Source organism: Coenobita brevimanus, chromosome 98 (assembly GCF_032717465.1).
Source record: "Coenobita brevimanus isolate Jiangsu-jjx chromosome 98, ASM3271746v2, whole genome shotgun sequence".
Taxonomy (NCBI): Eukaryota; Metazoa; Arthropoda; class Malacostraca; order Decapoda; family Coenobitidae; genus Coenobita; species Coenobita brevimanus.
In genome coordinates, this window is record NC_137051.1 from 1580001 (window position 1) to 1603351 (window position 23351).

Sequence of the window (23351 nt, forward strand, 5' to 3'; positions counted from 1 at the left end):
CCCCAGCCCAGTACCTCCCACCACACTTCTCCCCTCCCCCACACCCTACCACCCCTCCCGTCCCCACCACACTACTCCAGCCCCTTTTCTTTACTCTCCCCACTCAACCTTTTCCCCTCCCCATCACACCCTTCCTCACATCAATCTCCCTTCTCCCACGTCCCCTTCATTCCTTTTGTTTTCCCCTTCCCTCCCTTCTTTTCTCTCCCTTCCCTTCCTTTTCCTCCCATATCTACTCCGCGCTTCCTTCCTTTCCCCTCTTCTTTCCCTTCCTTTCCATGACCCAACCCAACCCCTTTCATCTCTTACTCAACCCCACTCGCTCTCCCACCGCACCGCCTCAACCTCACCCCACCTCCACCGCCTCAACCTCACCCCACCCCCACCGCCTCAACCTCACCCCACCCCCACCGCCTCAACCTCACCCCACCCCCACCGCCTCCCACCGACCCCACCCATTTTTCACACCAAGCCTCGTATATTATTTCCTCTCCGTCATTGTTCATTTCGTCATTTTTCATTGCATTGACTCGTTATCGGCGTCCATCACTCAATTCCTCCACTTCTATTTTTTCCATTTCTTCTTATATCTCGTTTTTCCTGTTTCACTTTTCTGTATTTTTCTTCCTTTTTTATATATTTCGTGTTCCAGTTTCTAATACAAATATTATCATTATTTATTGGTTATTATCCTGTGTTTATACTAGTTATTTTCATCCATTTTCATTTGATCATTTCCAGGCCTTTTTAGTTTCTTGGTTTCATTTTTTTTGTCTACATGTTCTTAATTATTTCAGGTTTCTTATTCAGATATATTTTTAAACCATTTTTCCACTCACTCTCCCTCTCTGTCGTCGTTACCACTTTATGATCAGCTATTCTCAAGTATCTATCCATCTGTCTATCTATGTATCTACTTTATCTCTCTATCTATTTGTATATATTATTTTTACAAGACGAAAATTTATATATTGATTAAAAGAATGTCGGTACTAATTAACGTCTTACTTCCATTATTATTATTATGATTATTATTATGATTATTATTATTATTATATATTGACGGAAGACTATTGCGGGTCTGCTTTCATCTGCGGGAGTGGGCAAGTTTCACACGCTGAATACTAAATCCTGTTGGAGTGAAATTCAGTGAACCTTAGTTACGAGGTGGCAGGGAGTCTCCTTGGTTACTAGTCGTATCAGCTTTTCAATCTGACAACACCGGGCATCAACCGAGCAGCGAGGAGTTAGAGATCTTTGCCAGGTTAGAGTAAACGTCCTATAGGTGATCAGATTCTGTCTATAAGTTAGGAAGGTGTGAAGGAATATTAGTGACGTCCCCCTCTAAGTGATATTTGTTGGAGTTACCCCTAGAGTTACCCTCGTTTTCTCTCGTAGGTATATGGTTTTGTGTGTGTGTGTGTGTGTGTGTGTGTGTGTGTGTGTGTGTGTGTGTGTGTGTGTGTGTGTTGGCTACTTTTGTGTGAGTGTTTTGCCCTCCTGTGTGTGTGTGTGTGTGTGTGTGTGTGTGTGTGTGTTGTGTACTTTTATGTGAGTGTTTTGCCCCCCTGTGTGTGTGTGTGTGTGTGTGTGTGTGTGTGTGTGTGTGTGTGTGTGTGTGTGTGTGTGTGTGTGTGTTGTACCTACTTGTCTGTGTGTGCCTTGCCTTGTGTACAGTATGTGAGTGTTGTGCCGACTACTCTGTGTTGCCTCCTTTGTGTGTGTGTGTGTGTGTGTGTGTGTGTGTGTTTTGCCAACCTGTGTACGTTTAAAGATGGTCAATAGAGCTACTTTATTCTCTCTCTCTCTCTCTCTCTCTCTCTCTCTCTCTCTCTCAAAACTTGGAGGTTAAGATAGAGCCTTCTGCAACGTCTTCATTGCTTCCTAACATCAATAAGATAATTTGGTGGTACCCTAATTAAAAGGAAAAACACGTCCTCATAATGAAGTAATTAAGTAACACAGCCGAGATAAAAATCCAATTATTATTCATTAGTGTCAGTCTCTAATGATGCCTGGCTGACCTTGCCTCTTAATTGAAGTGTTTTTCATTGATGGATTTTTCCCCCATGCTAAAAAGGTCATTATCTGGGGCCTCATCCTTTATTTTAGGTGGGAATTAAGGTTGAGGTGGTGGTGGTGGTGGTGGTGGTGATGATGGTGGTGGTGGTAGTGATGATGATGGTGGGGGTGGTGGTGACGGTGGTGGTGATGGTGATGATGGTGGTGGTGGTGGTGATGATGATGGTGGTGGTGGTGGCGGTGATGATGATGGTGGTGGTGGTGGTGGTGACGGTGGTGGTGATGGTGATGATGGTGGTGGTGGTGATGATGATAATAATGATGATGGTGGTGGTGGTGGTGATGGAAAAGAGAGAGGGTGTGAGAGAGAAAGAGACATGGGGGCGAGGACACCCTTTTTTTTTTACAGTACAGTATATTAAATTGTACTGAGCGTCCTGTTAACCTTAATATCACTTGGTATTATTGTTATATAACCTGGATTATCCCATGACCTTGACCCGGATATATTTATAAGCCCGCAGCCCCTCTCCCGCTAAGCTGACTTCCATACGGCCATCTCCGCCATTTTTTATCCAACCTGACACCATTTTCTTTCATTTACGGGGACACTTACGTAGATATTTCAGATGTTACGAGTAGACAAGGGTAGGCTAGTTGACCCAGTGGCCTAATTCAGCTAATGGGGGCTTAGATGTATGGTTAATCCTTGTAAGTAGGCTCAGTTCAGGATCCAAGATGGACGGAGATGGCCTGTTATTTAGGTAAGCGGCGTTGTGAGGCTTCCCCGCGCCACATTTAACCCGGATTCTTGGGACGGTAAAGGGATTGGGTGACGCACGAACGGTACTGGATAGGGTAAATACTGCCAACACGAAGGCTGCTTATTGGTTGTTTTGTGTCTACTCCCCTACTCCCCTGTTTATCTATTTTTCTTCCATTTCCCTCCCTCCTTCGCCTCTTGTTCCCCATAGAAGTTCAACATAGTGGTAGAACAGATGGATATTAGGTAGGTAGGGAGGTAAAGATATGTAGGTAGGTGGTTAAATTCTGTAGGTAGGTGGTTAGATAGACTGATATGTACGTAGGTAGATAGATATGTAAGAAGATAGATAGATAGTTATTGAATACCCACACCTGTATACCTTACGTTCAGAAAATATATGGAGAGAGAAGGATCGTATCATGGATTTTCTCTTTTTGCTTATTTTATTTTTTTCCCCCGAGGAAGAGAAATATAAAAGAAATAGATATTGAACTGTACTCTCTCTCTCTCTCTCTCTCTCTCTCTCTCTCTCTCTCTCTCTCACACACACACACACACACACACACACACACATCACCAAAACGATATACAACTAAGATGGCGAAATGGCTCAAGGTATTTTTGTGGGTATATCACGTGTACAGGTAACATCCAGTCGCCGCCACACCTGCTTCCGGACCCGCCCCTCAGGTCTTCTTCTCCTTGTTTGTCTGTCTTCCTTTACTTTCTTGAGACGCACTTTTTCACCCCCCTGTCACTTTCAAGACGCTAGGAAGAGGAGCAGCGTTATTTTTTTCATTTTTTTTAATTATTATTATTTTTTTTTTTGGGGGGGGGCGAGTAATAAATCAGTCTTCAATCTTCTCTGGTAAAATGACAGCAGGCAGGTGTTAATTACTTCCGGTTACCTGTACATTCTCTCTCTCTCTCTCTCTCTCTCTCTCTCTCAAAGGTAAGCTAACTTCCTTCCTCCCTCTCGTTACCACCCATTCATCGTGATCCCCATTTTGTCCTTATACCGCCTCTTTTCCCTCACACCTCTCCATTTTACCTTCCTCGTTCCTCCTCCTCCTCCTCTTCCACGTACATCTCTTCTTCTTCCTTTCCTTCCCGTTCCATCTTCTTCCCTCTTCTCCTCTCCTGTCTCCCTCTGTCCAATTCCTCTTGTGTCTTCCACTTTCTCCGTCTCTGCGCTCATTCCTCTCCCTCCCATACCATTCTTTTAGCCTTTTCCTCCTTTTCCTTCCCTTCCCTTCCTCGATGTTCATCCCCCTCTCCCTCCTCTCCCGTCTTCGCCTCTTCCTCCATCCCTCCCCTCCTGTCTTCCCCTCCTCCCCTCCCATCCTAACCTCCTCATCCCTCCCCTCCCCTCCTCTGGACTCTTGACTCTTGGCCAGTTTGATCCTCTTTGTCTCAGCTGGGTCGATCCTCCCCTTCACTCCCCGCCCCTCCCCCTCCCTCCCCTCTCTTCCTCTTCTTTCATCCTCCTCCACATATTCCTCTCCTCCCCTGTAATCTCCCTTCATCCTCCTCCCTCAGTATCCACCCTCTCTTATATTTTCTTCCCTGCATCTCGTTCCCTCTTTCATATCTTCCTTCCTGCATCCCCTTCCCTCTTTTATTCTTCCTCCCTCTCCTTCTCCCCCTTCCCCTCCTTATCCCTTCCCACCTAATCACCTCCCCCCTCCCCTACTTTCCAACAGGCAGAAATAAAACACCCTTCAGTCTTCTTTAACAGCCTCAAAAGTATCATTCTCTTGCTCTCTGAATTTCTTGGTACTCCCCTGCAACTGCACTTCCCTTTTCTTTTCCACCCTTCCCATTCTCACCTCCCTTCCCATTATTCCTTCCCTCCCCTCCCTTCCCATTTCCCCTTCCCCTCCTTCCCCATTCCCCCTCCCTCCATCTCAGACCCCTAATATATTTCCAGTTGCTTTCCTTCCTGTGTCAAAATATCCGTTTATATGGCATTTATAAAGTACAGACAAAACCACTCCTCAGCTGCTGACTCGTGGTACTGAATGAGCTGATCTTTTAGGCTTATCCCGTGCTGTTATTGTTGTTGATGTTGTTGTAGGAGTGCTGAGGCGTGACTCTCGGCTGATTTGAACCCTTGATCTGTGGACGGATTTAGGGTTTTATTTCAGGGCAACACCAGATGACTTATTTCGACTGAAGGAAATATTAAAGTCAGAGAGAAAAAAAAAATCTTTAGGTTACCCCTTTTGTTGCTGTGAATATGGAGAGAGAGGGAGAGAGAGAGAGAGAGAGAGAGAGAGAGAGGCTAAAACTGTGTGTGTGTGTGAGAGAGAGAGAGAGAGAGAGAGGCTAAAACTGTGTGTGTGTGTGTGTGAGAGAGAGAGAGTAATTTGGTGATATTATTGAACTATATTTCTATCGACATTTTTTATTTAATATAACAGTACCGGGTAGTTGTAAAAAAACCAAAATTGTAGTCGTCGAGCCTGAAATGAAAAAATAAACCAGTTACAGAAAAATGTTACGTAAAGAATAATCGGAAATCAAGTATTGTGTATTGTGAAGTAGGTCTCTGTAGGCAAGACTCTCTCTCTCTCTCTCTCTCTCTCTCTCTCAATTCCAGCCCTCCTTTGGAAACTTAATCGAAGACTGAAGAATTTAAAGGAAAAAAAAACTAATTGTCTCTGGCTGGAGGTTAATGGGATATTGATTGGGTTATTAGAGAGAGAGAGAGAGAGAGATGAAAGGCTTGTGTTGGGTAATAGTTGGTTTGGGAGTTAATGCTGGTTAGTATGTAAGGTTTCTGGTGTCCTTATTTATTTATTATTATTATTATTTTTATTTATTATTATTATTATTATTATTATTATTATTATTATTACTGCTACTACTACTACTACTACTACTACTGCTGTGCTGCTGCTGCTGCTGCTACTACTGCTACTACTATTATTATTATTATTATTATTATTATTATTACTACTGCTACTACTACTATTGATATTATTATTATTATTATTATTGTTATTATTATTATTATTATTATTATCATTACTATTAGTAGTAGTAGTAGTATTACTATTTTCCAGTTTTCTTGGTAATCAACACAGTAGTCTGGACCCAATAAACGTTATTTGAGAGAGAGAGAGAGAGAGAGAGAGAGAGAGAGAGAGAGAGTTTACCCCTTCCCCCCACTCACCCGGACTGGAGTGGGGGTGATCGATGTGAGAGAGAGGACAGAGGAGGGGGGGGGAGGCTAGAGCGGGTGTTACGTATTCGGGGTCAGGGACAGTGATGATGATGATGGTGGTGGTGGTGGTGATAGTGGTGGTGATAGTGGTAGTGGTGGTGATGATGATGGTGGTGGTGGTGATGATGAGTGTGGTGATGATGATGATAATGGTGATGGTGATGAAGATTGTGGTGGTGATGATGATGATAGTGGTGATGGTGGTGGTGAAGATTGTGGTGTTGGTGGTGATGATGATGATGATGATGATGGTGGTGGTGGTGATGATGATAGCTGTGATGGTGATGATGATGATGATGATAGTGGTGGTGGTGATGATAGTGTGGTTGGTATGATGTTGATATTGATGTCTTCTTTTCCATCATTATCGTAATAATTATGTTGACAAAGTATAGTGATGATGATGAAATGATAATGGTGATGGTGATGAAGATTGTGGTGGTGATGATGATGATAGTGGTGATGGTGGTGGTGAAGATTGTGGTGTTGGTGGTGATGATGATGATGATGATGATGGTGGTGGTGGTGATGATGATAGCTGTGATGGTGATGATGATGATGATGATAGTGGTGGTGGTGATGATAGTGTGGTTGGTATGATGTTGATATTGATGTCTTCTTTTCCATCATTATCGTAATAATTATGTTGACAAAGTATAGTGATGATGATGAAATAATAATGATGATAGTGGTGATGATAAAAAATAGTAGGGGTCTCAGGTGGTTGGGGCTTAATTAAACTGTTTACCTGAGAGAGAGAGAGAGAGAGAGAGATGTACTGTGTGTGAGGTTATTTTTGTATGCGTAGGGAGAGCCAGGTCAACAGAGGTCACGAGTAAGGGAGGGAGGGAGGGAAAGGAAGGGAGAGAAGGAAGGATAGAGAGAAGGAGAAAAGAAGAAAGGGAAGGAGGAAGGCAAGAACAGTAGAACTGAGAGAGGTGGAAAGATGTGGAGAGAGTGAGGGAGGGAGAGGGGGGAAAAGGAGGAAGGGATGGAGAGAGGGAGGGAAGAAGAAAAGAAAATGAGGAGAGAATCGAAGGAAGTGATTAGGGAGAGAAAAAAAAAATAAAGGAAGGAAGGTAGAAAGGAGGAAGGTGAGAGAGACGGAGGGAGTGAGGAAAGATGGTAGGTAGGAATGAAGGCAAAGAGGAGGAGTGAGGGAGGAGGGAAGGAAGGAGGGAGAAAGGGAGGAAGATTGTATTATTGGTGGAAGGTGGATCCATACCTTGTTCTCCCTTCCTCCTCTTCCTTCTCCCTTCCTCCTTCCTTTTCCTTAACTCTCTCTCTCTCTCTCTCTCTCTCTCTCTCCATCCTTCATATATACCAATTCCTCGTTGCTTCCTGTCTTCATTTCTTCACCCTTATCTTTCGTCTCCTCCTGTTCCCCCATTTCCCCACCCCTATCCACATCCCATCCTTCCCCAGTCAACTCACCCCCAACCATTCCCTCTCTCTAATCACCCCATTCCATATTTTCCACGCCACATTTCTCCCCAGTCATCAGTCACCTCCCACTACCCTCCCCTCTTGAATTAATGTCTATATCATCATCGCAAATAAATAATTACGTTCATTACATTGAAAGTAGTCTCAAAAGGATCATTCTTGTTATTATTTTTTCTTTTGTACTCCCATTTTCTCCTCTCCTCCCCTCCCCCTCCCCCTCCCATTATTTCACCCCCACACACTTCCCCCCTTCAGCCCTCCCTTTCCCTCCCCACCCCTCTTCCATATTTCCATCCCCAATTCCCCCCCACCCACCCATTCTTTAGCCAGGCTGCCCCCACCCCCATGCCATTTTTTTTTCCTCATCCCCCCTCCCTACTCCTCACTCCCCCCCCTGTATTTCTTCATCCCCACAAGCCCCCCTCCCATTCTTCACTGTCCCCCCTCCTCCACATTCTTCACTGACCCCCTCCCCTCGTTCTTCACTGTCCCCCCCTCCCCCCATTCTTCATTATCCCCTCCCCCATTCTTCATTTCCCCCCCTCCCCATTCTCCATTTTCCCCTCCCCCTCCCCCATTCTTCATTTCCCCCCTCCCCATTCTCCATTTCCCCCTCCCCCCATTTATTTCGGCCACCCCCCCAAAAAAAAAGTTAATGATACAGCCAGTCCGTTTGATAAAAGTCTAACACCTGCCCAATTACGGGTCTCACCTTTAATTAACCTTACCTACCTTGCAGTTCGTTCAGGTATCTTAATTTCCTCACCTGTTTTACGCCTTTTCGTCCACCTTTTCGTCTTTGTTATAAACCATTTCAGTGCCATAGGCGAGCGGAAGGAAGGAAGTTAGCTGAGAGAGAGAGAGAGAGAGAGAGAGAGTTTTTACTTGAGTCAGCACAAATATAGCACTCTTTTAGCACGTTCAGCACTCATTTAGCACTTATAGTACTCTCTTTTAGCACTTATAGCACACTGTTTTACCACTCTTTCGGCCATGTGTTTTATCATTACATTAATACGTAATGCTTTCAATGCAATGATGTCAGATGGTTATATTTACCTTGAGAGAGAGAGAGAGAGAGAGAGAGAGAGAGAGAGCTTCCATTACACACCATTAATCCGAAAAATTAATCCTGTCCTTAATAACATCGTCAGGTGAAAGGATTAAACTGCAGAATACCGTACGTATGGATCTGAAGGGGGTAAGGAAGCAGGGATTTTTCTCCGCCTAAAATCCTCATCTAAAATGAATTTCTTCTATATAATGGGCTGTCTCGTGACGTGTGTACCAAGGGCGAATTACCACGTGCTTTTGGTGTCACGTGTATACAAAGGATCCCAGCCACCCTCTGAGCCCAGCCACCCGTGTGTGTTGTGTCTGGGTAGTCTGCTGAGGATGCCACTTTTTTTTGGTTTCTTAGGGTAGGTTTGTGCTGTTATATTCTTGTTTTTCCATACTTAGTTTCTCGTGTTTTTAATGATTTTTCGTTTTTCCTGTTTTTCTCGTTATTTTTTCCTTGTGTTTTTTTTTTCTTACGCTTGTGTTTCTCGTTTTCTTATGTTTTTCCTCGTTTTTCTTCTTTCCTTCCATCTTCCCTCGTTTTTTCCCTCCTTTATTCCTTATTCTTTTCCTGGTAAAGACTGGCGCTCTTCTACGGTTGTTTTCCTTACTCCTATTTTTCCTCCTCATATTCTTTTTTCCCTCCCATCTTCCCTCCCTCATTCATTTTCTTCATCTTTTCCCACATCCCTCCTTCATTTCTTCATCCCTTCCTCCTTCCTTCATTCCATTCATCCCAGCCTCATCCCTACTTCTCTCCCATTCCTCCTCCTCATCATCATCATCATCCTTCTCCTCCTCCTCCTCCTCCTCCTCCTCATCATCATCATCATCATCATCATCATCATCCTTCTCCTCCTCCTCCTCCTCATCATCATCATCATCATCCTCATCATCATCATCATCACCCACATTTTTCACCTCCTCACAGTTATTCATTTCTCATAATTTCCACGTCTGAATATAGTCTGATGGCCTAACTTAACTTACGTAATACAGAATAAACGTAATACAGAATACATCATCAGCTCTCTTGAAGTTTTTATGGAGATTTTCAACGGGTCGTGACTTACAATAATACAGCTGTGATATTTATGTTTTGATTTTTCTATTAACCTTGGCGTTATTTCTGTTTTAGTAGATTTGTGAGTGAGGGTGATGGTGTGTGTGTGTGTGTGTGTAATCTCTCTCTCTCTCTATCTATCTATCTATCTCGTTGCTTGTCACTGTTTTATCTGTTGCTTGCGTTTGCTGAAGCTAGTGCAAGGCCGAGAATGCAGAAGTAGGTCACGAAAGAGAGAGAGAGAGAGAGAGAGAGAGAGAGAGAGAGAGAGAGAGAGTACTGTAGAGGGGGGGCCGAGATAAGGTAGGTCAAGGAAGGGGTAAGGCGAAATGAATTTGAAGAGAGAGAGAGAGAGAGAGGGCGGAAGATAAGGCAGGTCAGGGAAGGGGTTAGATGAGATAGGTGAGGTTAGAGAGAAAGAGAGAAGGGCGGTGGGCGAAAAAGAGAGGGACGGAGGGAGTGATGTGAGATAGACTGATAGAGGAAGAGAGAGATGGATGGACAGATAGATTGATAGATGGGTGGATGGATAGATAGATAGATGGGGATAGATATAGGGAGAGATAAAACTTAAGGTCATGGAAGATAAGGTCATAGATGAGGGAATGTGTGAAAAGTGAGATAGTGTCCTAAAAATGAGAGAGAGAGAGAGAGAAACAGGAAGCTAGGGAGACACTACGACGAAGGCACAGAGAGTACCAGAAGCGAGAGAGAGAGAGAGGCGTGGCGTGGTCTGGCAGGGGGGCGGGTCGGTGGAGAGTGTCAGTTGCCTCTCAGCCGCGGTCGGGGTAGGTGACGTGGGGGTCAGCGCTCCCTCTCCTTCATTTGTCTTTCTCGTGTAAGGGGACAGTATTACAACAGAAAATAACTGGATAATTTTTTCGTGATTCCTGAATTATTTATTAATTTTTTTATTTGTGCTTGTGAAATAGATAAAAAAAAATAATTGATGTTGATTTTTATGAATGAATTTATATATATCAGAATTTTTAAAGTGGAAAATAAACAGCGGAAAAGGAGGGATTACTGAGTGGATTTTTCATGGATTTTTATTGGTGATTTTATATAGATTTTTGAAGTAGAAAAATCAACGTCAGGAAAAGAGGGATTAATGTGTGGATTTTTTTTCAGGACTTGGCATTTAAAAATTTTGAGTGGATTTTTTTGTGGGATTTATTATTTTCTTGGCACTTGAAAATTTCTGAGTGACTTGGTGAATTCATTATATACATTTTATAACTGAAATGGATTTATATTGAGTGGAATTATTATTATTATTATTATTATGATGATGATGATGATGATGATGATGATTATTAGTATTATTATTATTATTACTGCTACTACTACTACTACCACTACTACTATTGTTGTTGTTATTATTATTATTATTATTAAGTGGTGTGATCAGTGGTTCGCATAGGCTTTACACTCAAAATTTTTGGACAAAGTCAAAAATGGACACACACTGAGTAATTTTTGATATTTCTGAAGTGTATTTGAAAACGGGGAATGTTGTGATGGATTTATATGTGATTTAGGTTTTTGTATCATCGGGTCTGAAGCCTGAAAACACTGAAGGATCATTTTTCAGTAGTTTCCGCCTTTTTTTTTACTGAAGTGGCGTTTAACCCTTTCAGTCCAACGCCTGTATTTTTCACTCTTGCTCTCCAGACGATTTTATTTTGCTTTTGAGGATCTTTTTAAACTTTTTTTGTCAGAAGAAGAAAGCAAAATCTTGAAGCCCACACGATTCTTCCCTCCAATGAATAAATAAATAAATAGATACATAAATAAGTAGATAAATGAATGTGGTCTTCGTTATCAGAGTCACCACAGAGCTGAATGAAACCGTCTTGAAGGAGCAAAATTGAAGTATGCATCGTACGGAAGGGATTTAGCGGTGAATTAAAAAGGTGATTTCTCTCTCTCTCTCTCTCTCTCTCTCTCTCTCTCTCTCTCTCTCTCTCCATGAACAGATTTAGATTGTGTCCTTGATCAGATAACGAAAAGAAATTAACTGATAAAAGAGACGGGATTTGTGTGTTTGTGTGTGTGTGTTTAGTAGTTTTGTTTTCTTAATGCAGGTGAGAGAGAGAGAGAGGGGGGGGGAGAGAGATAGTCTAGTGGTGTGACGTCACTTGTACTCAGCCACACTTATGACGTGGATCTTGAAGTCAGGTGTGTGAGAGAAGCACAGGTGGGGACCCAGGTGTGCCCCCTTAATTAGGACAGGTGTAAGTGCTCAAAGGTGTTCGCAAATTAGGGTATTATTATTATTATTATTATTATTATTATTATTATTATTATTATTATTAATACAGCAACTACTACTACTATACTACTACTACTACTGCCATTACTACTACTACTACTACTACTAGTCATTATTTTTTCATAACCCCTTAACTTGGTCCATACTATTGTCTTTTTGCAGCTTATTTCACCCAGCTCAGTAGAAGACAGTGCTATGGCTCTTTTCTCTTTTTATAGCACTTCTTCGTGACTAGCATATTCTAGTATTAATCTCCTGTTACACCTCAGCATTCAAGATGGAGGGAGGGCAATTTTAGGCCAGGTTACGGTGAAAAGAGTATAGTATTTTCACCCCTATGTCTCATACGTACTCCTTACACCCTCACGCCACACTTACACCTTATACTTCATCACCTTATACTTGTTACACACACACGCACACACACACACACACACTTATATTTTACACTTACACTATTTTCTTGTCCTGACACTCCTAATACTTTTACGCCTTATCCCCTACACCCTGCCTGATACCACACCACAACACTACACCTGCACACTTCACCTTTATAGACTACGCTGCATACTACGCACTCGGCTCTCTCTCTCTCTCTCTCTCTCTCTCTCTCTCTCTCTCTCTCTCTCTCTCTCAGGTCACGAAGTTCAGAGTCAAGACCTTGATGCAAGAAAGGTCCCTACACACACACACACACACACACACACACACACACACACACACACACACACACACACTCCTTTATCAGTCTCATTAATTACTACACCTCTTGATAAGCTACACCTATACTACAAAAACACCTACACTACCACGGCCCTCTCTCTCTCGCTGAATAAAACCGTCTGGAGGCAGCAAGAATAGAAAGAAAATCACTGAAAAAATCCCCTGGCAATAATAATACACAGAACCCGTCTAAAACCGTCCAAAAGATTGCAAGAGTAAGACACAAAGGCAGCCATAAAACCGTCTGTCCAGCAATAATAATAATAATGATAGAGAAATCGTCTGTCCAGCAATAATAATAATAATAATAATAGAGAAATCGTCTGTCCAGCAATAATAATAATAATAATAATAAAAATCGTCTGCCCAGCAATAATAATAATAAATCGTCTGTCTAGCAATAATAATAAGAAATCGTGTATAGCAATAAAAATGAATAGCGATAATAAAAATCTTCTGTCTAACAATAATAATAATAATAATAATAATAATAAATCGTCTGTATATTAATAAAAAATAAAACGTCTGGATGCCTCAAGAATAAAGCCATTCCAAAATCAGTCACTACTAAGAGGGGTTAATTACACTTATTTTCCTAATTACCTTGGCGTGACCTCTTTTAACCTCATTATAACTGCTAATTGCCATCGTGTGTGTGTGTGTGTGTGTGTGTGTGTGTGTGTGTGAGAGAGAGAGAGAGAGAGAGAGAGGGTGAGTGAAGGGAGATATGCTTAGTGTGTGTGTGTGTGTATGTGTGTGTGTGTGTGTGTGTGTGTGTGTGTGTGTGTAAGCGGAGGAAACATAAACGAGTGGGGTGGAAAAAGCAATCATGTACCTCAGTAAATACACACAGGCGCACACACATAATAAACTTTGGGTAATAGGCAAAGAGAATATTGAGGAATAAATTTTACATAAGAACGAAGAATAAAGAAATAGAAGGAAAAACGGGAAACGAATTACTGGAGTAGAAATAATGTGTGTGTGTGTGTGTGTGTGTGTGTGTGTGTGTGTGTGTGGAGACGTGCTTAGCGTGTGTGTTGTAGGGGTGCGTGTTGACCTTGGCGGAACCCACACAGTCGCTAGTATTTTGAGGCCTGAATGCTCCTTTGCCCTGCTGCAGAAGGAGGAGGGAGAGGGGGAAGGGAGGGGAGGAAGAGTGTGACTTTAGGGGAGGGGGAAGGGAGGGGAGGAAGAGTGTGACTTAAGGGGAGGGGGAGGGGAACTGAGGGGGAGTGTGTGACTTTAGGGGAGGGGGAAGAGAGAAGAGGGGGAGTGTGTGACTTTAGGGGTGGAGGAGGGGGTGTAGAGGGAAGGGAGATGGTATGGATGCTGTGGATGTTGAAGCAGTGTGTGAGGAGGTGGATGTACTGGATACCTACACATTTTTACAGTCTGCACCAAGGAGTAAGGCGAGAGAGTGCTTACGTATATCACACGCAGGTATTTCATCGGGTGTATGCAAGGTGTGAAGGTGTGGTTTGCTAGGACAGTGCAGAAGACGAATCCAGAGTGCTTGAAGTTGGGTTGTTTGAAGGTGTGTGTGTGTGTGTGTGTGTGTGTAACGATATAATACATAGTGCTATAGGGCCTTTAACCTTAGCTTTGCGGGTTGTTAAAACAAATGTCGACTCAAGTTTTTATGCAAGTATATAAATGCTGGTGCTTCCCTCTACACATGGAGGGAGAAGGGAGGGGAGGAGGTGGGGAGAGGGGTGAAAGGAAAATATGATAATCGAATGAAAGACGTGAAGGGGAAAGAGTTGAGAGAGAGAGAGGGGGGGGTGGGGGGGGGAGGATAGCGAGGAAGTGGAAAGGTAGACAGGACGTTTCAGGAGGGGAGGAGGGTTGGGTGAGAAGAGAAAGGAATAGTGGGGAGAGGGGGAAGTGAGAGGGATGGAGGGGAGGGGAGGGGAGGGGGTTAGTGGGGGTGGAGAGGGGAGGGAGAAGAGTGAGAGTGGGGAAGGGGGGGAGGGGGGGGTCTGTGAAAGCGAGTAATAACAAAAGGAAAGAAAATTGGATCTAGATACAAAGAAAACGGCGACGGAAGTTTAGGGGGGACAAAAGAGGGCTGATAAAATGAGAGAGAGAGAGAGTTATTAGACACAGAAGAAGGGAAATGAACTTGGGAAATTTGTGATAAAGAAAGAAGAGAGAGAAAGTAAGCAAGAGGCAAAAGAGAAACAGCATAAGAAACAAGTCATTAGGGTGAGGGAGGAAGGTCAAGGGGTCAAGGTCACTGAGAGAGAGAGAGAGAATAAAGAAAGTGCAGGAGTAAACGTAAGGGGTAAAAATATAGAAAATGTAATAAGTAGAGATAGATAAATAGATAGGTAGATAGATAAAGAGTGAGATAATGTCAATGAAGGAAAGAAATAAAGGAAAATGAAGTCTACGAGGGAGGGTGGTGGGGTAGGAGGAAGTCAAGATTGTGATATATTCCTGTTTTAAAAGTTCAAGGGAAAATGACACACAAACACACACACACACACACACACACACACACACACACACACACACACACACACACACACACAGAATAAATAATAGCTCAGCAAACTAGTCGCGAGGGAGTGTGGAGAAGGAAGGGGAAGAGGTCAAGGTGTTTGTCGGTATTGCTATCTTTAAGTTAAAGAAAAAAGTAAATTAAGGAGAGAGAGAGAGAGAGAGAGAGAGAGTTGAAGATAAAGTTGCAAGCTAAATACAAAAGAAAGATGAATCTATTATCTGTCTCTGTCTGGCTGTCTGTCTATCTGGCTATCTATCTATCTATCTATCTATGTATTTATCTGTCTATCTGTTTATTGTCAGACGCCTTAATCCCGTAAGAGGTGGCCATAAATAAATCGCCTCCACGTCGCCCTGTCCCTTACCATTTGACTGCCCTCCCTCCAGGTCATACCCCACATCTCTCCCCTTCATAATAAACACGATAAGTAATAAGCAATAGACGATAACTAAGGTAAATAATAAGGTAAATTAAGGAAGGTGGAGGGGTCAAGGTCGTGATATTCCCATTTTAAAAGTTCAAGGAAAATATTTTGTTCCGTCGAGCCCAGACACGGCATGGTTTATCTAGATGACCCCCCCCCTCCTGCCTTCCCCCCTCCTCTACCCACCCACCCCCACTCCACTTCACCTCCTCCCAGCCACTGCCACTCTCCACTCCGCCACTATTACCATTTTCCTCCTCCACCCCCCTACCACTCCACTCTTCATCCTCAACCTCACCATCACCATCATTCTCCTCTGCCACTTACACAAACTACCCCCTCCCTCTTCCCATCCCCTCTCCTCTCCTCTCCCTCTCCCCATCCCCACTCCTTTCCTTTCTTCTCCATCCTTATCTCCACTTCTCTTTTCTCCGTTCCCATCCCCATTCCTCTCCTTTCTTCTCCATCCCCATCCCTACTCCTCTCTCTTCTCGTCACTTCCCATCCCCCTCAACTCCTCATCCATATCACCACCGATTCTCTCTCACCACCACCATTTTCCTCACCTCTCTACCTCACCATCCCTTCTTCACTTCCCCATCCCCCTACTCCCCCCTCCTCCCCACTCTACAGCCTCCCTTTCCTCTTTTTTCCCCACCTCACTCACCATTTTTCTCTCCCCTCTCTCCTCCCAGCTCCCCCTGTTCTTTCTTTATCTCCCCTTCTGTTTCCCCTCGTCTCCCATCCCCTCTTCTTTTATCTCCTCCTCTCTTTCCTCGCATCTCCCCTCCCCTCTCTCCCCACATCCCCTCCCCTCTCTCCATCTCCCCCCCCCTCAGGAAAAAAAGGGGGGGGAGGGAGGGATACAAGACCATTTTAACATGTATTTCATTCTCCTCTTTTGTTATCTTATTTTTCTTTCATCATTTCTTTTCTATATTTTTTATTTTTCTTATTTGATTCTTTTTTCTAATACGTTGAACTTTTTTTTTCCCAGTTTCCTGTTTATTGTATAATTTAGGCCTTTTATTTGCTTCGTTTTTCACCTTTATTGATGGTTTTATTTTCGACGTGTAATCTCTATGACCTTCCCTCCCTCCTCCTGCCTCCTCTGGGGTGAGGGTAGGGGAAGGGGGAGGAGAAGTGGGGGGAGGGGCGGCAGGGGGTGGGGTGGGGGAGATTAAGTGGTGAGGGATGATTTGGAGGAGTGTTTTATTTTTTACCTTTATTGATATAATTTATTAGTCTTATAACCTGGTGTGTTTTGCATGTCTCAGAACTCATTATTATTATTATTATTATTATTATTATTATTATTATTATTATTATTATTTACTACTGCTACTACTTTCACTACTTGATTTACTCTTTCTTTCCCATTTTTGTTATTTTTCTTTCACCACTGAGGTAGTTTTATTTTTCATCTCCATCTTTATAGCTACCTGGTATCTTTAATTATCTCTCTTCCTCTCTAATTATGTTATCCAGCTGCGATCCTTGTAATTTAATCAGTTCTTGCCTCATAATTACTTACATTATTACTATCCCTCTCGTGAGTTGATTACCTTCCCGTGCCAATTATCCTCTATTAGCTTGTTAATTATCGCCTGTGGAAGGGTCAGGCTATTATGTTATTAACAGTTGACACGTATACTGAGGGGTAACCTGTTGTGTAATGTGGTTTATGTCTGCGGTTTGAATTTAGGCAGATTATTTTAGTTTATCATCAACACTGCCGTTATCTTTCAAGCCTGAAAAGTGTAGGGATGAGAGTTGTGCACTTTTCTGTTTAATGAGTCTATCAATTTTTCTATCTATCTGCCTGTCTTTTTGTCGTTCTATATTCTTCTCTATCCGTCTATCTCTTTGACGTCTGAGGAGTGTATGGAGATAGTGTGGAAGAATTGTATGGTGACTGATGTTGGAGAATTGTATGGAGATTGGTGTGGTGAATGCGTCGACGGTGTAATAACAAATTCTCGATTAACTTTAGTCTGTAACTGCACCGTCGTAGCTGCAGTGGTGAAAGGATTGCTGGTACCGTATTGAAGGATTGTGTAGCAGTGTGTTATAATTTTAATATATCGATAAATGGTGGTTGTATATGAGACGTCAGGGTTGTCGATGGAGTGTGTTGGCTGTGTGTAGTTGCAAAAGTAGGGAGAGACGCCCGTGTGTTATTGTATGTTGTATGTTATTGTATGTCATTTTTCTTGGGTGTTTTAGCAGTGTTGTTATAATTTATGTGCAAGATACCTGGGCCTCTATTCTCGTCAGGTAAGGAGGCTCCCTAGCACCTCTTCCTTAGCTATTTATTTCCCAGACTACCCATTAATACCCCCATTTTTTGCATTTTATAGCTGTTTAATGCCGACGTGGATTACATGAATGACACACAAGAATATGATAACCGAGCAGAATTAGAAATAAACCGGTAAGGAAGAGATGTTAGTAAGCTTCCTAATCGCAGTACCGCCCCTAGTGTAGCGATAATTGCTATTTGAAGATTACCTGTCCTCTTGTCCTACAGGTGTGTCCTCTCTCCATCACCTCATCGCTCAACTCATCCTGTCTTTAATAACAACGAGCTGATCACAATAACAAGGACGTAATCAGTATATAAAAAACTCTACGGTATATTTAACGTGGAGAGACTTGGCGCCGTAATTAGAGAGTCGAGGAAGTTGGTCATTTTTCGTACCTTGAGGGGTTTAGGGCCGCGTTGGAAGGAAGAGGACAATTAAGATACCTGAGAGACTTGGGTAAACAGGTGCAGACCAAGACGAAGATTTTGTGAAAGAAGTAGTGCACCTCGATTACAGAGGATAAACTACACGACAATGAAGGCCTGAAGATTACACCAGAAGCAGACCATAAAATAAATCAGAACTACCCATAATACATATTAGAAAGTCATTAAAGGAAAAAAAATATATAAACTAGGAAGAGAGGACGGAATTTAGGTCTACGTGCCCGGATTCTGGTGAAAAAGATACGAGAAGAATTACAATTGAGTGAAATACTGAAGTACAAAAGAATAGTTGAGTGAGTATCGTCAAGTTTAAAAAGAAAATCTAAGATATTATTATAGGGGAAAAAAGATTAGTTTCGTGTAGAGGTGTGTTTTTATCAAGAGCTTTTGTGTGGAGTGTTACTTAATATATCTGAATTTGTGTGGAGGTTGACCTTGAAGCATGCCTCTCAAGAAGTACATCCGTGCCCCTGTGGAGGAGGTGGAGGTGCCCAGCATTAAGGGCAAGCTCGCCTTCTTTGAGCAGCAAGGACGAGGTAACACTCAAACCTCACCCTCCAGTCCTTGTCCTCCATCTCCAACCTCGCCCTCCAACCCTTGCTTGTCACATCCATACTCCTCTCAGAATCTGTCTCCTTTTCTAAGTACCAGTGTCCTCGAAATTCTTTATCCTTACCGACTCTACAGTATCTTGTGTAAAAATATCTTACCATATACCTCCCCAGAATTTTAACTCAGCCCCATTAGATGACAGACCAGGCCTCTCACACTCTTATTTTTTAAAACAAATTAACTTGCATGAGGAGTTATGAACCAATCACTTTTGTTCATCTTACCTCTGCATTTTTGACGGGGTTGACGTTCTGTAAATTCATCCTCAAGAAAAAAATATTCATCAGCCATTTTGAATCCTAATCCCCCTCGTTAAGTAGATGGTGCACAGTTCTTCAAGCGTCAGTGTGGTGCCGGGGGAGAGGCCTTGTTTGCCACTTGGGTCGGGGTTATCCAGAGGTCCTTCACCCTCTTTAACAGTGGCCAGTAATCCTTCCCGCTTTTAGTTTAACAGTGTCAGTATCCTATTCCATCAACCCCATCCTATCACTTTGGAAGCCTAACTAAACTTATTTATCATTTTCTTCCCCAGCTGTACCCCCTTCCCCCATCCCCTTGTAACAGCGTGCATGCTCTCGTCCCAACTCAGGCATTTTACATAATACATAGATCACACCCCAAGAATGTAAGCCAAACTAAGCGATTACGTCGAAACTAAACTTGCATTTACTCCATACACTCTATTTTTTGCTTTTTTATGTCCTTGGGTTGGCAGGAGAAAATCTGTATGCGGAAAATTAAACACATCACACACTTCACCTACTCTTCTCGCAGTTCCAAGCAACCTTTGTGTATTTTGCCTGATGGTTTGAAGTAGCCGCTGGTAGCCTGTGTGATTCCTTGAGCCGTAGTGACAGTAGAAGCTCGACATGCGCATTTTGCTAGACATATTTCCATATTTATCGATTTGTTGTTGTAGTATTTATTTTTTACATGATAATTTGAATTGTTTATGCTCTTCGTTTCGCCCTCCCTGTGGCTCCCTGATAATGGCAGTAATGGAAGCGAAATTTAAACATACTTGAGAAGTCCTCGATTTGGCGCCAAAATAATCCGGAGTCGTTTATTAAGGGACCCACAAACTTAACTTTTTTTTTTTTTTCGTATTTAGTTTAATAGTCATCCTTATTTTAGAATATTAGTATTTTTTTCCTTTTTTTTACATTGTACGGTACGGTAAAAGATGGTGGTTAACTTTCAAAATCAGGAACGCAGTTTAAAACATCTAAATTTGAACCAAAATTTGTGGAGTGAACGAAACTGAAGTGATTGGGAAAAGAAGGAAAGCAATTTGGTGCGGTGATTGGCTGGGGTCTTGACGTTAAAATTGTGGGTGAAATTATCGTGATTGGTGAAGGTTTGTTTTATGGGTCATAATTCTGGTCTCAGGTGGAGAGAGAGAGAGACCAGAATTTGGACTCCTGTCAAAATCTACGGGACTAACTATCCATCCTTCACTACCAACATTATTATTATTATTATTATTATTATTTTTTTAGATTCGTATTTGTGTGAATGTTTATTTTATTATAAGAATGTGACTGCATATGGTTTATTCGTAGTGTTAAACATTATTCGTATATTATTATGAATACATTAGTTTTTTTTTATCAATTTTATTTGTACCTGTATTGCCGTATAACCACGTAGTTGCTAATATTGTGTTACAGGTGTTTATCTTTGAAGGCAGTGTTAGTTTGGTGCTGAATGCGTACTGGATAGGTAGTTTGCATGTAACCTACGCCCAGCTAAGCTATTTATGAGAGTATATTGTAGTGTTGACTTGGCTGGCTGTCAACCCTTTTGTCGCTAGGCACGCAGTTCATTGGCTTCAGGCTGTGGTATCGTAGGCATTATTTACATTAAGTCTGTGTAATCATTTTGTCTGAGAGGCCGTAATTATGACTGAAAGTTTTGATTATAGATAGATATAAATGCACTGGTTACATGCAGTACTAGTTTCCATTTTGCTTACATATATTAAGAACCGGTAGTTATACAGAAATATTAATTTGGAATGACAAAAGACCTGTATCATTTTTTTTTTTTTTTAATTGCAGGTACTTTGCTTTATATATAGATACGCAGGTACAATTTTTTTTTCTTTTTTCATTGATTAGACTAGACACTCCGTTCCCCAAGGCCGAGATGGCTCACGAATCTTCGCTTATCACACGAATATTATACACTCACAGCCGCCTCCACACATGCAAATATTTCGTTTTCAGGAGCAATTTTCCACATACGAAATTGATTGTTAATTTTTCTGTTTATAGATGTTGATTATGCACAGGCCTTGTTATAGTTTTATTTATCTATTTTAGTTTGGCCGCTTTTGATAGAATTGTAGCGTGTTCTTGTGGTGTTTTATTAGCTATACTGTAGGTGTTTGGAAGTGGTGTTGGATGACGAAATTGGCTGAAGGTTTTTGCTGGTGTTTTTCTTGGTCTTTAATAATTGATGAGGTATTTTCGTATTTAATATTTTTACTGGTTAATGACTAGTAATGTTATTGAGAGTTTTTGTGGTTATTGTTTGATAGTTACTCCTTAATTATTGGTAGTATTTTTTTTTTTTTTATTAGGGTATTAATATTTCTACCAGTTGATGTAGTGATGTTAATGATGGTTATCCTAATTGTTAGATAAGTAATGGTGCTGATGATTGTTGATGTTATTCACTTATGTTTTTATTTATTGATGTTATTGTGGTTATTGATGATGTTCCTTGGTGCTCATTGATATTTGCTGCTGTTATTGTTGCTCTTGATATTTATTCCATTACTAACGATTATTATTATTATTATTATTATTATTATTGCAGAGGTAGTGTACGGCGCCATGATCCCTGAACCAGACTACAGTGATGACGAGAGGGAGGGCCAGCAGCAGCCCTCAGTGGCAGCCATAGTCGCCAGGAACAACACAGTTAATACGTAAGTAACACATAAGTAGCACAAACCAGTCTCAGTGCCCGTCCACACCAAATGCATGCTGACACGGCAGGGGAGTTCTGCAGCACCGTAACCCTTGGAAGGTCCCGCCTGTGTCCAGTGAGGCTATTTTTTTTTTTTTTTTTTTTTAATGCAAGGTAGGAGGAGCCAAAGACCAGAAAATATATAAATAAATAAAAACAAGATAACAGTGCTGTAATGTTCAATTCCCCTCCGCACCCGCCCGCACCAGCAAGTATTTGGTGTGGACGCGCCCTTAGACTGTTTAGTGTGGTAAGGAGGTGGAAGATATGGATGAGCAGAGATGGTATTTATTTACAAATAGTTTTGCCAGTGACTCCCTCACCCATGGCTTCTTTGTCCACGTCCTCCTCGTATGTCAGAACACTGTACAGTATCTCCACATTGTTCAGTAACTTTATTATTATTATTATTATTATTATTATTTACCTTGTGAAGTAGGGACGTGGACCTGTAATTTGATGGTTGCCGCTTCCATGCCACCACAAATAAAGGTATAGCATTTGCATGATCGTGGCGCAGTGGAAAGTCGGAACAGAACACCCGAGTGTGTCCACATCAACGATAAGACTACTCACATTTAATTAATTACTCATCGACTGTCAAAATTTGTCAGAATAAAATAAATTTCAGAGGTAATTTTGCCACACAGCTGAATAAAATTGTATGGCATCAGTCACTGTAAAAATTCTGTCTGTACTTCAAGGTTTAATTTGGTGTGTAATGAAGCTGTAGCCCATACTACCGCCTCTTGCTAATTAATTACCACGTACAGAGGTAATTTTTTTTTTTTTCGTTTTGCAGCCAATTTCCTGAGTTCAAGGTACATTTAATCATCCCACAAAAAATACAAATGAATTAGTAATAATGTTAGTAAATAATAATGATAGTATGACTGTTAGTATAACTGTACTATTGTTGTTATTGTTTTTCCTAGACTTTTTCTGCTTGCAAATACTGTATATGATAGAAATTCTTGGTGAGAAAAATGATGGTGTTCCAGATATGAGGGTGGAAAGAAAAATTTTAAAGTTAAGACGATATGATGATGTTTTAAGTTTGATAAGAGAGTCAGGGAAAGTGGTTCCTGTGTAGGAAAATTATTTATTATTATTATTTTTTTAATACTGTCAGATGGCAAGGACAATGATAAGGTCTGCAGTGATAATAAAAGTATCAAGGAAAATGTCTCCTGTGTAAGGAAATTATCACTAACCACGATATTTTTTTCTCTACAGGATACCACCGAGCAACAAGGAGGATGAGAAGGCTGGAAGTGAGAGTAACAGATTGGATGAGAACGGGCTCATCATGCCCAAGAAGCTAGTCAACCCATGCCTAGAGTCATCCGATAAGAAGAACCTCCATCGGGAACTTCTCTTCAACCAAAAGAGGTCAGTCACTTGGATTTGGTGGATATTTTGTGCATACTTGTTATCTTCCATGTCTGTTTATCTTTGTTGTCACCTATCTTTAGAGGTATGGCTTCTTGTGACG

At 41.7% G+C, this 23351-nt stretch overlaps 1 protein-coding gene and 1 long non-coding RNA gene across 2 annotated transcripts in view; both read left to right on the forward strand.

The window, feature by feature from the left end:
- LOC145414130 (uncharacterized) overlaps positions 1 to 18461 on the forward strand; it is a 47396-nt gene extending 28935 nt beyond the window's left edge. The window contains exon 3 of the long non-coding RNA XR_013899829.1: positions 18047 to 18461. This is a non-coding gene — a long non-coding RNA (uncharacterized LOC145414130). The remainder of the gene's footprint in view (positions 1 to 18046) is intronic.
- The window catches only part of LOC145414157 (uncharacterized), a 139178-nt gene that overhangs the window by 110618 nt on the left and 5209 nt on the right, over positions 1 to 23351 (forward strand). The window contains exons 5-6 of the mRNA XM_080283723.1: positions 21704 to 21815; positions 23105 to 23248. Coding sequence (XP_080139849.1) covers positions 21704 to 21815; positions 23105 to 23248 — 256 coding nt within the window. The remainder of the gene's footprint in view (positions 1 to 21703; positions 21816 to 23104; positions 23249 to 23351) is intronic.